This window comes from Typopeltis vanoorti, chromosome 10 (assembly GCF_054136105.1).
Source record: "Typopeltis vanoorti isolate ZY-2024b chromosome 10, IOZ_Tvanoo_1.0, whole genome shotgun sequence".
In the NCBI taxonomy this organism is placed as follows: domain Eukaryota; kingdom Metazoa; phylum Arthropoda; class Arachnida; order Uropygi; family Thelyphonidae; genus Typopeltis; species Typopeltis vanoorti.
The window spans coordinates 33,979,685-33,994,874 of record NC_143558.1 but is presented as its reverse complement, the minus strand read 5'-3'; the positions used below and the strand labels follow the sequence as shown (position 1 = coordinate 33,994,874).

The window sequence follows — 15,190 nt, the reverse complement described above, 5'->3', positions numbered from 1 at the left end:
TATAATCCTCAGGGCAGAAATTTATGAGTATAGTGTTCGGAAGTGAACCTATAAGTAGTGAAACATAAAGTTTAATGTCATAGGCGAAATCTGCTGTTGTTATGAAGAAAGGTTGATGCCGTAATCAGATAAAAGGAAACTGGACAGTCAATGCGAAAATTCTGATTAGTTCTAGTTAATCTGGATTACGATTAAATTCTATGTTGCCCTAGGAAAAGGTTATATTGATTACTTGGAGAAAAGTGAACAGGAAAAGATATTAGTACCTAATTACTGTTGTTTGGAATAGTGACGTGCGACTTACAGTAATACAGTTTAAACTATGAAGAATATTTGTTATGTGTGTTCCGCTAATGTTAATTAAGTTAATTCATAAGTGCTCTCTCAATAATTTGATGTATTGAAGAATTTGTCTGGTAAGAGTAGTTGTATAAGTTTCTCTATTCTAGCATTAACTGTAATATATCTCCGATGCTCAAGGTCCGGGAATATATTTGCTTGGAATATAGCTTACGTAGTTTATTGCCTGCTGTGAATATAAACATTGAGCTGATAGATTTGTGAAGACTGAATAAAATGTGAAATTGTTATATTAACTTGAGATAAGAAGATTTGTGTTTTTTTTGAGACTGTGAATAGTATATGAAAGTTAGAACATTGAATTAGCATCAGTGACCTAAGAAGATGTGTTAAGTTAATTGTATAGTTCCATTTTAAAATAGAGTTCTTGTATTTGTTAACCATATCATATATTAAATGTTTTATTTTGTTGATCTAAATATTGTGTTTGCCTGAATTCCTTATTATTGCACCGTTCATAAACATTCGAATCTTGCGGGAACACCAAGTAAAAATGATAATAGATGATTCGGCCTAATGAGATGACTGTTAACTTAATTTAGAACTGATCCTACTATTTATATAGACTAATCTAAGAATAGGGTGGCGCAGTATAAATATAAATTTCCCTACTTTTGGATCGGTGATCATTTCGTAATTAGTTGTATTATTCATAAAAGTGACTTGAAACTAGATAGATTTAGAACACGACAGAAAAGAGTCGTCACGTCAATAACAAAAATTTTTCTTATAATAAAAATTTTTCAAAGAAAGGGTGAGCCTATGTTAAATTGTGAATGAAGCTATGTTATGTAATTTATTATTTTCATTCACATTTAACATTGCCTATTTAAATATTAATCATGGTTTATATAAAATTGTTTATTATTCCTTAATTAAGAATTACTAATTGAATATTTATTCAAAACCTGACCTACTATTATTTTATAAAATAATAAAATGTGTAGAATTTTGTATAACCAAATATGTATGATGTAACGTAAAGTGTTATTTTATATTTAACTGTATACGTAATCAATAACTTGAAGTAGTGGCTTAAATATTTTGTTGTTCTTATTTGTGAATTATTTAATGTTATGTAATCACTCATGTAGCAGTAGTAAAGCATACATTACATTGGCAAAATGTTTACGCTTAGTCTGTTGTCATGGAGACGCACGCGTAAACAACCAGGAGTGAAGAGAGCGTGGCGTTCGAACGGTAAGGTGGGGAGTGAAGGTCATATAGATAGAAACAGAAAGGAGAAGGAAGATCATAGATAAGACAGAGAAAGAGAGAGAAGAATTATTATTAAGCGAGGGAGGAGAGAGTTTTGCGGAACCAAGATTATAAGATCCTTAGGGCTGAAATTTATGAAAATAGTGTTCGGAAGTGAACCAATAAGTAGTGAATCATAAAGTTTAATATTATAAGCGAAGTCAGCTGTTGTTATGAAGAAAGGTTGATGCCGTAATCAGATAAAAAGGAAACTGGACAGTCAATGCGAAAATTCTGATTAGTTCCAGTTAATCTGGATTACGATTTAATTCTATGTTGCCCTAGGAAAAGATTATATTGATTACTTGGAGAAAAGTGAACAGGAAAAGATATCAGTACCTAATTACTGTTCTTTGGAATAGTGAAGTGCGACTTACAGTAATACAGTTTAAACTGTGGAGAATTTTTATTATGTGTGTTCCGCTAACGTTAATTAAGTTAATTCATAAGTGCTCTCTCAATAATTTGATGTGTTGAAGAATTTGTCTGGTAAGAGTAGTTGTATAAGTTTGTCTATTTTAGCATTAACTGTGATATATCTCCGATGCTCAAGGACCGGAATATATTTGCTTGGAATATTGCTTACGTAGTTTATTGCCTGCTGTGAATATAAACATTGAGCTGATAGATTTGTGAAGACTGATTAAATGTGAAGTTGTTGTATTAACTTGAGATAAGAAGATTTATGTTTTTGAGACTGTGAATTGTAAATGAAAGTTAGAACATTGAATTGGTATGAGTGAGCTAAGAAGATATGTTAAGTTTATTGTGTAGTTCCAATTTAAAATAGAATTCTTGTATTTGTTAACCATATCATATATTAAATGTTTTATTTTGTTGATCTAAATATTGTGTTTGCCTGAATTCCTTATTATTGCACCGTTCATAAATATTCGAATCTTGCGGGAACCCCAAGTAAAAATGATAGTAAATGATTCGGCCTAATGAGAAGACTGCTAACCTAATTAAGAATTGATCCTACTATTTATACAGACTAATCTAAGAATAGGGTGGCGCAGTATAAATATAAATTTCCCTACTTTTGGATCGGTGATCACTTCTCAATTAGTTATTTTATTTATAAAAGTGACTTGAACTAGATGGTAAATTAGAACACGACAGAAAAGGAGTCATCACGACAAATGGCGCAGTCGACAGGAATTTGTCGTGACGCCATTTGTCGTGACGACTCTTTTCCGTCGTGTTCTAAATCTATCTAGTTTCAAGTCACCTTTATGAATAATACAACTAATTACGAAGTGATCACCAATCCAAAAGTAGGGAAATTTATATTTATACTGCGCCACTCTATTCTTAGATTAGTCTATGTAAATAGTAGGATCAATTCTAAATTAGTTTAGCAGTCATCTCATTAGGCCGAATTATTTATTATCATTTTTACTTGGGGTTCCCGCAAGATTCGAATATTTATGAACGGTGCAATAATAAGGAATTCAGGCAAACACAATATTTAGATCAACAAAATAAAACATTTAATATATGATATGGTTAACAAATACAAGAACTCTATTTTAAAATGGAACTATACAATTAACTTAACACATCTTCTTAGGTCACTGATGCTAATTCAATGTTCTAACTTTCATATACTATTCACAGTCTCAAAAACACAAATCTTCTTATCTCAAGTTAATATAACAATTTCACATTTTATTCAGTCTTCACAAATCTATCAGCTCAATGTTTATATTCACAGCAGGCAATAAACTACGTAAGCTATATTCCAAGTAAATATATTCCCGGACCTTGAGCATCGGAGGTATATTACAGTTAATGTTAGAATAGAGAAACTTATACAACTACTCTTACCAGACAAATTCTTCAATACATCAAATTATTGAGAGAGCACTTATGAATTAACTTAATTAACATTAGCGGAACACACATAACAAATATTCTCCATAGTTTAAACTGTATCACTGTAAGTCGCACTTCACTATTCCAAACAACAGTAATTAGGTACTAATATCTTTTCCTGTTCACTTTTCTCCAAGTAATCAATATAACCTTTTCCTAGGGCAACACAGAATTTAATCGTAATCCAGATTAACTAGAACTAATCAGAATTTTCGCATTGACTGTCCAGTTTCCTTATATCTGATCACGGCATCAACCTTTCTTCATAACAACAGCAGATTTCGCTTATAACATTAAACTTTATGTTTCACTACTTATAGGTTCACTTCCGAACACTATACTCATAAATTTCTGCCCTGAGGATTTTATAATCTTGGTTCCGCAAAACTCTCTCCTCACTCCTTAATAATAATTCTTCTCTTCCTCTCTATCTTATCTATCACCTTCCTTCTTCTTTCCCCTTTTTCTCTATATTCTCTATGACCTTCACTCCCACCTTACGTTCGAACGCCACGCTCTCTTCACTCGTGGTTGTTTACGCGTGCGTCTCCATGACAATAGACTAAACGTAAACATTTCGCCAATGTAATGTATGCTCTATTACTGCTACATGAGTGATTACATAACATTAAATATTTCACAAATAAGAACAACAAAATATTTAAGCTACTTCAACTTTTTGATTACGTATACAGTTAAATATAAAATAACACTTTACGTTACATCATATATATTTGGTTATACAAAATTCTATAGATATTACTACTTTATAAATAATACTAGGTCAGGTTTTAATTAAATATTTAATTAGTAATTCTTAATTAAAGAATAATAAACAATTTTATATAAGCCATGATTAATATTTAATAAGCAATGTTAAATGTGAATGAAAAATAATAAATTACATAATATAGCTTCATTCACAATTTAACATAGGCTCACCCTTTCTTTGAAAAATTTTTATTATAAGAAAAATGTTTCTTCTGACACTAGGCTCCTTTAAAAAAAAACTGGATTACATATTTCCTTTTCGATTTTTCAAGTAATAGCCAGTTTTACTGAAGCTTGGTTCTTTATTATGTTTTGTGCCTTTATTCTCTTTCACATTATCATCAATTCTCTTATTACTATTATCATCAATTTCTGCATGTCCTCTAAGTTTGTAGTATAGGATTCTCTTCTTTGAATTAATTTCACATTTTCCATTATTAGAATTAAGTTTTTGTTGTCTCACAACTCTGTGGTTTGTTCTACAATATAGATTAGACATTTTACCAAAATTGACTTCAACCTTTAGTTTGCTATTAGTGGTAACTTCTGATTTGGGCTTTGTCACTACTACTTTTTGTTCATCAGTAAGAAGAGGAGTATCAGATTGAATGTGTACATGAGAGTCATCACCACTATCTCTATTAGATGATTGATTCACAGCTGATTTTTCTTTAGTAGATGGTCCTGATTCAAGTGGCAATCTAAACTGTTTTGTTTGATACTTAGTCTTATCACAATCATGAATTTTATTTCTTCTGATATATCTCCTTTTGTTCATCAGGGTTATTTCTTTCTTAGAAAAGTCACAAGAAAATTGATATTTTGCTAAGAAGTTTGTTCCCAAGATAATGTGAGAATCTAGATTGGAAGTAGTGTGGACAACAAGTAGGTCTTGCCACACATACAGTCCAAATTCTGGCAGATATATTCTAGCTCGAACCTTTTCATATGCCATAAAGTTTGAGTCTGAGAGAGAAGTAATCCTTACAGGTTGTCTAAGTTTTGTAATGTTATTCCTTAACTTATGTCTTATACTTTGGAGATAGTCCTTTCTAATAGTTGAAGCATTACATCCAGTATCTAATAAAATACTACACTTAGAACCTAGGATTTCTCCTCTAACTGTCATCATTCTTTCATTAGGTGCCTGGTGTTTCTGAATTCCATTATTTCTTCTGTGGGGTTTGTATCCAAACTTTGAGTTCCATCTGTTGTTATAGTAGTTATCCTTGTTATGGAAACAGTTCCTGGCATAATGTCCAATTTTGTTGCAATTGTAACACCTAAGAGGATTTCTTTGCTTTGTCTCTGTCTTGGATTGAGGGATAGCAGACATTTGTTGTCTAACATCATTTAATCCTCGGATTACCTCATCTAGGCTACTTAAAATAGGTTGACTTTGTTTTTCAACCTCATGCTTGATCATCTCATTAATATTATTTGTAGTGGGGTTTTGATTTTCTTGAGATCTCAAAGTAATAGCTGATAACTGTCTCACAACTTCATTAAGACTATCCATTATTGGCTGATTTAACTTATTCACCTCCTGGTGAATTAAGGATTTCACTTCTGTCATCAGTTTCTTGTCCAATTGCTCTTTACTCTCTGTCACGTAGTTTACACTACTTGAATTTTCACCAATATTCTTTGCTTTTCCTTTTTCAATTTTACTTCTCTTTTCTATTTCTGATTGGTTGAATGAACTATCAGTCTTATTCACAACATTCACAAGACTTACATAGAATTTAATCGTAATCCAGATTAACTGGAACTAATCAGAATTTTCGCATTGACTGTCCAGTTTCCTTTTTATCTGATTACGTCATTAACCTTTCTTCATAACAACAACTGATTTCGCTCATAATATTAAACTTTATGATTCACTACTTATTGGTTCACTTTCGAACACTAAACTCATAAATTTCTGCCCTCAGGATTTTATAATCTTGGTTCCGCAAAACTCTCTCCTCCCTCGCTTAATAATAATTCTTCCTCCTTTCTGTCTTATCTCTCTAATGACCTTCCTTCTCTATCTGCTTTCTCTCTATTCTATATGACCTTCACTCCCACCTTACGTTCGAACGCCACGCTCTCTTCACTCGTGGTTGTTTACGCGTGCGTCTCCATGACAACAGACTAAGTGTAAACATTTCGCCAATGTAATGTATGCTCTATTACTGCTACATGAGTGATTACATAACATTAAATATTTCACAAATAAGAACAATATAATATTTAAGCTATTTCTTCAACTTTTTGATTACGTATACAGTTAAATATAAATTAACACTTTACGTTACACCATATATATTTAGTTATACAAGATTCTATACATTTTATTATTTTATAAGTTAATAATAGGTCAGGTTTTAAATAAATATTTAATTAGTAATTCTTATTTAAGGAATAATAAATGAATTTATATGAACCATGATTAATATTTAATAAGCAATGTTAAATGTGAATGAAAAATAATAAATTACATAACATAGCTTCATTCACAATTTAACAATGCCTAGAATTCTGAAGCGCAATTGATAGTGCTTTAAGTATAACTGCGGATAAGTTTTGTAGATGTGTTTTTATTCTTTAAGTGTGATAAGTAAATTCCAGAAATTTGCTGACAACATAATAGATGTTCTAGGAACCATTTCCGGTAAGGTCTACCATAGTGAATTATTAACTTTAACTGTGGAAACCCTTTGTGATTGAGAGTTGGAGATAGGAATTGTTTGAAAGATATTTTCAGCTATTAGATCCTGTAATATTTTCAACTTATAGCATGACTGAAAAATGTGTGAAAACTAATTAGATTGGATGTTCTATTATATTCATTTAAGTGTAAAAACTTTATAACCCAGAAGCTAAGAAGGTGTATGTGAAGACTTGGAAGATTGTGCTAATGTAATTGACTTGACTTAATGTTTGACTTATTTCTATTGTTTAAAATTAGAAGTAAAATTTATGTAAGTGTTATATGACCTATATTAAATGCTTTATTTGTTAACCTAACTGTTGTATTTGCCTGAAATTCTTTTTACTGCACCGTTCACAAAAATTCGAATCTAGCGGGAATCCCAAAGAGAGAAAATAAATACTTCAGCCTGAATGAATGAGAAGACTGCTAACTAACTTTGAATTGATCCTACTATTTCATATAGACTTATCTAAGGATAGAGTGGCGCAGTATAATAGAAATTTCTCTACCCTTTGATTAGTGATCAATTTACAATTAGTTTTCCTTTATTTTATGAAAGTGACTTTTAACAAGATGGTGGATTCGAACATCAAGAGAACAACGTCATGACAACAGTATTGTCCTCTTCATCCCATAGGCCATGAAGGACTGTAAAGTAGATATTAGGAAATATCTATTTTATGATTTACTATATCTACTCACAGAAATCTTCCACCCAATCCTGATAGACACTTTGCTTTCAGCTCTATAAGTAAAGCACCTATCTAATTTTTTATATTGTCTTTCCAGTTTATTCTAGATTTGCTGCTTTTTCAAGTTCCTGGAATTAATTCTTCAAGAACTTGCATTGGTTGACCATTTGATCTGCTGATATGACCAAGCCACATAAGTTGTTTCCTGCAAATCTTAGTTATGTTATCTCTTGGACTACTTAAAGAACTGATTCTGTCTTACTTCACAATTTTGATATGATTCCTAAAGACCTTATTTCAAATACCAATAACTTCTTTTAGGAGGGTTCAAGTTTCACTTCCATATAGCACTGAATTAACTAGTATGTCAATAAGGTGTAATCTGTAATTGTAAGCTTGTTATCTGTCCATGGTGGTTTTAGTTTTGGAGTGCTGTTGTTGCTTTTGCAATTTTTGTTCTAATATCTTGCCTTGATCTTCCATCTTTATTAAAGATATTTCTACTACAGCACTTCTTTTTCAGTAAGAAGCACAGATATTTGTCATTGTTTTTGATTTTGGGGTACTTATGGTTAAGCCATATTTTTAAGAGTATAAGCTAATTTTGTGATAATTTTCTGAAGATCTCATTGATTTTCTGTTCACAATTCCCTAGGGAATTGTGAACAGACTTCATTTGAACTCATTGGAGGACACAGTTAAATAATGTTAGATAACTTCCACTACATATCTGAAGGAATCGTTCATATGTAGTTTAAGTGTAACAAATTTCAGAAGTGCTTATAGCTCTGAAAAAAAAATTTCCATATTGCAAAGAATTAAGAATAATTCTAGATAAAACATGATCATTATAGCTAAAGATTTAAATGCACAAATTGGGAACCAGATAATACCAAAAGGTATGTCAAAGATTCGCACTTCTAACTGCATTACTCCACCTAGATTTTAGTCTTCCTCTGAGTATTTTATTACTGTCTAGCATCAAACACACGTTTTGCTAACTTTTTTTTTTTCTTCCATGCTGTTTAAGTGACCTTCTTAGATTTACTCTGCTCACACATCCTTGAATGCTGACAGTGTTAAATTCTTCACTAGTTATCTTCATAAACTGATGCCATCTATTTGTGTCCCTAATTTTTCTCAGAACTCATGAGAATTCTTAATAGTTCTGCCTGTAGCCTATGGTCAACCTGCTTTATTTCTAACCCAATGCTCAGATCCACAAGTTAAATTTTGAACCTGGTATTGTATGTTCATAGCTAATTTAATATTTTTGTTAATTTCTCTTAATTTATATAAATTTATTCAGCTGACTTGCATATCAGCTTTGCTTATACCATTGTATATATACATCTTTAATTTGCTATTATTATTAAAAATTGTACCTCAATATCTGAAATACTTGTTTTTTCATTGACTGACTTGCTTATTTTCTTATAGATGATTTCCATTTCAAATTTGTTGCAGGAGTTATTCAATTAAATAAAGAATACTAATTTATTTAGAAGTTGAACATCTTCATTTAGATCTGAGTTGATATCTAATTTTGATATCATGTTTAATGTTACTTTGCTTCATTGACTAATACATACAGATGGCTATATATTGCTTTGTATAATATCCCATTTACCCATATAACTAGTATTTTTGGAAAAAAAATTTTTCTTGTCACCTTATCATATGCCTTTTCCATAACTGCAAAACAGTAATTGATCCTTGTTATATTCCCATGGTTTCTCAACTGTTAGGCTTCAAGTGAACATTTGTTTTCTCCTTTTTCACAATTTTTCTTAGCCTCTTCTCAGGTATACTTGCATAAAACTCCTCTGTAAAGGTGTCACATTATTTCCATTTCTGTTGATGGATAATATTAGAGCTCTACCAAGAATCTTCACTTTTTATGTCAATTTTATCATCTCTGATCCCTTTGCAGTACCCTTTTTTTCCATATCCTTACTGAAGTATTTCTATGATATATATTTAGCTACTTTTAGTCGTAACTTTCTAAGATTTTCATCTATTCTACCAAGGATCAGCTTGCTAGGAACTTTTGTAAGGCTATTTTTCTTTTCCAGGACTGTCTCACCAACTTTTTGAGGCCAAGGATAGAAAAATCCAAGCTTAATATTTTTTTTTATCCTTGCAAATAACTTGACCACATGCATCCTCTAAATTAGTGGTTCTTTGGAGTCTATCACTCAGTCTCTAAGGTTTAGTTGTTTTCAAACTCTCATGTTTTCTTGAATAATATCTGTATATATGAGTTCATGTAACTCTGAAAGTTGCTCAACTTTGAGTCTTCAACTTTTTTACATATTTTTTTCACTATAAAATTCATTTTTATCATGCTCAAAACTAAATGGTGATCACTTCTTCCTTTTTCAAATCATCTGAGGCTTTTCTTGTGTGTTCTCTCCATGAGAATTTATGCACATCTTTGTCAGAATATAACTGAACAGAAATCCAGCAGGTACTTAAAATTATTATTAGTTCTGCTATTTTCTCCAAATTTTTCCAAAACATTTCTGAATCTAGTATTCGTTTCCTGCTGTGCTGTTTAGATCTCAAAGAATCAGCTTTTCTTTTTTGTGTTAACTGCCTTCTCTTATGTCAGATTCTCCTTTTTCAGTAGAACCTTCTGGGAGAGCATAGGTACAAGTAAGTCATTGTCTAATTCTCCATATTGAAATTTACCTGCATCACTAATTGAAATAGCCTTCCATTAACTGATAATGATAGAATAACAGATAATCCTCTCCACTTCAACAACATTCTTGATCTCTTTTTTAATCAGTTTGCCTAATAAATACACTGTAGATGTCAGCTCTCTTAAGTAATTCAGGTGACCATAACCTTATCCAAGTCTCCTTTCCATCTGAATGTCCATTCAGTCACTCTCACCCCCATGTCCTTTGACACAATAATAATGCAAATGGGATGGCCTATGTGATTTCTACTCCTTTCCTTGTACTAAATACTGTTTCTCTTTGGATCCAGATATCTGCTCCATTCAAATAACTGAAGTTCTTACTTGAATGGAAGATTTCATCCTTATTCCATCCAAAAGAGTACCAAAGCAGTTCAAGAAAAGAATTCTGTATCACAAATGGCTCGAAATGAGAACTCCAGATTTGACTTTGAAAGGGCCAACTACAACAAGCCTGCCTTTTACTCAAATGGCAAGCCCTTTTCTGGACATTTCCAATGTATGCAACCCTTCACACATCTAGACAGTATCATCCAAAAAAAAGGGGGGGGGTGATCTTCTGGCATCATTTTTCTTCCCCAATGCCTGTACTGGTGATCCACGGCCAAGTATTCTTAGCATTACCAAGATTTGCATACTGCATGCTCTCTAGTCTTTTATCAGAAAGACATCAGAAGAATCCTGAATAACTTGTATACCCCCCCCCCACATGCACACACCAATTGTGCTTAAAACAAGTGCTCTTGAACTATCACCCATCCTGTATCATCTTTATAATCTTACTCATCTGGCATTTACCTGTCAGTATGGAAACTAGCCTATGTTCAACCAGTCCCAAAGATCGTACACCCTCTGCAACTGAATTGGTGTTCACTGTGTGTTATGGTGGATAACTTTCTTTCTTCACATTTCCTCATCAGTGCCAGAGTATCACAGAACTCTGTACTCTTGACCATACACTTTCTCCATAAATGACCTATCACTAATCTCAAATCCTATCTATAGTTTTCCTGATGATAGTACCCTCCATTTAACTTTTTTTCATTTGATAAACCTTGCCTTGCCCATATATATTCCAAATTACCAAGAGCTTTCATTATCATTACTCTAGACACTGATCTCTTATTTCATGCAAGAAAGGCTACACTTAATGTTCTCTCACCTTTAATATTATTATTATTACTATGTTACACCTCCAGGGAGTCCAAAGACTCTTCGAAGGATCAGTGTGCCAACAGCATCGAATGATTGAATCCCTTCCATCTACTAACAGCGCCTAAACTCGCTTAATTTTTTGCGTGAGCCATTAGTAGCAGAGGCTCTACCAATCGACTAACCTTTGCTAGCAAGGTTAATATAACAAATCTCTGTGCAAGATCAGATCTCTTTGACTGGTATAAGGCATATCTCATCCATAGCCTCCTTTACATTCAAAAAAACTAGGTGTACATTTCTGTTCAAGATATTTCTCACTGATGTATCTCTTAACATTACAAATCCCTAATCTGGCCCTGCCTTAGAATATTTTTCTCGCATATGGGATGGCACACTAAAAGCCTCTCTAGAAATGCTTCATGCTGTACAAGAGGTTCATTCAGTTAATTGAATCACTCTGGTTACTATTTTGTAGACATACTGCTTTTGTTCTGTGACTCTTCTATGGGTATTTTCATAGGCACTGTCCCTGCAAACTGGCCAACACAATTTCTCCACTTCTCCCCTCAAACCCGCATGAGCTTCTGCTGGTCTACATTCATTTACTGTATAGTTCCAAACATATTATTATTATTATTATTATTATTATTATTATTACGGGCAACTCCAGGGAGTCATTAGACTCATCGAGGGAGGCCCCAAATCATATTCATCACAACTATTCGACATTCATACAGTATCTATCATACCTCGCCTTAAACTCATTCACTGTCACAGCATCCACCACAGACTCAGGGAGCGCATTCCACTCATTCACTACTCTAAAAGTAAAGAACCCAGCTCTAACACCTTTACTAACCACACTTTTGCCCAGTTTCCATGGATGTCCCCTAGTCCTCCCACAACCAGCCCTGTTCTCAAAAATATCTTCTGAATTAATTTTATAGAAACCCTTCAGTAATTTGAATGTCTCAATCATATCTCCCCTCCTCCGCCTATCAACCAATTTTTGCAACCCACAAATCCTCAACCTGTTCTCATACGGTTCATTCCACAGACCTGCTATCATCTTGGTCACTCGCCTCTGGATCCTCTCCACCTCCTCCCCATCAAGAAGAAACCTAGGTGACCAAATCTGAGCACAGTAGTCGAGATGAGGTCTTATCAAGGCTCGATACAGAGGAACAATAACCTGCTTGTCTCTGCTTGTCAACGTATTCTTCAGCAACCAAGTGATTTGATGAGCTGATTTGGCCACTTTTGCAATGTGTCCCCTAAATTTCAATTCCTTATCCACCAACACTCCTAAATCTCGTGCCTCATCAATTTCCTGGAGCACGGTTCCACCAATGCAGTAAACTGCCTCCCATCTTTTCACCCCAAAATGCATAACCTTACATTTTGCCACATTAAATTGACATCCATTCTCCCTAGCCCAGACCTCCAATCTATCCAAATCATCCTGCATATTGAACCAGTATTCCAGGTTTTCCCTAAGTACTATAACTTTCATTTGTTCATAACCTTCTTAATGTTTATCTTGATTCTTCACTGAAATGAGCTTAACTAACCTGGTTGGCATGTCCCATTTAACATAGTTATGATATGTCATGTTGCTATAGCTGGGGGGGGGGGAAGAAATGTTTCAAACAATGCAGAATATAGTTTACTTTACTCTGCTAAGTTTCAAATGGTTACTATTCTCACTCATTTAAAAATCTAATATGAAAGTAAATATTAGAAGTAAATATACATGCATTATAAGAACTTGTGACCCCATCAAGATTTTGAAATAATTAGCAACTAAGACCATTAATTGTAGTTTTGTAAAGCTATGTCAGCATATTCAGTTATATTAATAAGATGTAAAGTAATTATGCACAACACAGATTTTAAGAAAAGCAAATGGTTTCCTTTTCTGCACTCTAATAATCATTCTTTTCCTTTTAGGAATGGGAATCCTGAAGTAAACAAATGTAGGTTATGTGACATAACTCTGTACACACCCAGGGAATTGCTTCTTCATCTGGATAGTGCTACACACAAAGCAAAAGAAGAGGAATTTTTTGAGATGCCTTCTAGTCCTATTTATGATGATCAAATGGATTAAATTTGTTACACAAGTAAACTTTCAGATTTTTTACATCTGATGGTGATTTACAACTGAAGAAGCTTTTACCGTCTTTATCATTTGATTATGCTTTACCCAACTTAACTGTACATATAGATCTTATGTTTAAAAAATATATTTCATATGACTTTATCATTTAGATTCACTTGTCTCTACCGAACATGAGCAGAATTGTGTGAAATTTAAAACCTTGAATGTTGGACAGAATTTCATAAACTTTGTTTTAAATGTTTCATAAGCATAATTCATCTGTTGTCATAGTCTTGGCGAAACAAAAACATACAGTGGGTCGAGAAAGTTGCAGTGATTATTAAATTTGACCAGAACTGTTTTTTCATTTTCATTTTTTATTAAGAGATGATACTTATTGTATTAAATTTTCACTGCAAAATAAGTTTCATATAATGTCAAAAAAAAAATTTAATTTTTAGAACCATGTATTGTTTAAAAAAAAATTGTATATATGGTTCCAGCTAATTATACAATTTTATATGTATATATATTTTTTTTTTACTTTTGTCTTATTTATAACTGAATAGGATGTAAAATAAATGTATAACATACAGTTAAAGCCTAATTGCATGTGAAGTAAATCTCACACAGCAGTTATAAATGTATTAAGTATATAATCATCTTTGTAAATAACACATTCACTGAAGATATTATTGTATTTTTCTTCAAAATAGCTTTTCAGGTAGTAATGGTATAGGCTACCACTAGCACTTTTCATCATTATTGAAATTCATGTAACATATTTCTTAACTGTAAAGCTTAGTTTGGAATGAGGTGTGTGTGTGTGTGTGTGTGTGTGTGTGTGTGTGTGAAAACCTGGTGCTCTGACTGAATTAAGGAATAAATAATCCAGGGACTCTTCTCAAGAGATTAAACATAATTGGCTTCATGCTGAATGATCAGCATCACCTACCAAAATGGAAACACACACACAGTTCAATGTATGTGCTGTTTTATCCATCTATACCATGGCTGGGGTGCATCACTCTGGTAACAGACTCATTCTCCAGGAGTAGAATGAATCTGTTAAGGAGGAATAGCACCAAAGTTTTGAAAAATACTGCATTAGTGCAGTAGTTTTCAACCATGCTATAGCTGCCCCAGACACATCATTCCTATGTTTGGGCCAGCAAGTATGAAGGAAGGAAGGAATATATGTTTCTAGGACAGCTGAAGTTTAGTCTCACTCTTTTTTCCCCACAAAAAATCAGAAGCAGATGGAATGAAAGAGGCAGAAAAGCTGGTTCAGTAAGTTGAAATACAGTAAAATTTTCTTTATATAATTTGTAAGTAAGTTCATCAACAGTAAATGGACATTAATTTGGTTTTATAAGCAAGTGAAGGAGTTTTGAGCTAGATGGGTTCTCCCTCAAGTCTGTATGTTTGGTTTGGGGAAAGATCCCGGTTAAGTTTTCAGCATTCAAATGAATCAGACTGAGATATGTCTTGTTGGCATTTGATCAAATAATAATTCAGTCTAAAAACATATGAAACAAGGACCTTTTTTATTAACTCAAAAACTTGAAATT

At 32.8% G+C, this 15,190-nt stretch overlaps 1 protein-coding gene across 1 annotated transcript in view; it reads left to right on the top strand.

Annotated features, from left to right (window-relative positions):
• The window catches only part of LOC150102318 (putative ATP-dependent RNA helicase spindle-E), a 38,197-nt gene extending 24,086 nt beyond the window's left edge, over positions 1-14,111 (top strand). The window contains exon 4 of the mRNA XM_090399512.1: positions 13,469-14,111. Within this exon, the coding sequence (XP_090255638.1) occupies positions 13,469-13,628 (160 nt within the window). The 3' untranslated portion in view covers positions 13,629-14,111. The remainder of the gene's footprint in view (positions 1-13,468) is intronic.
• The last annotated feature ends 1,079 nt before the right edge of the window (positions 14,112-15,190 follow it).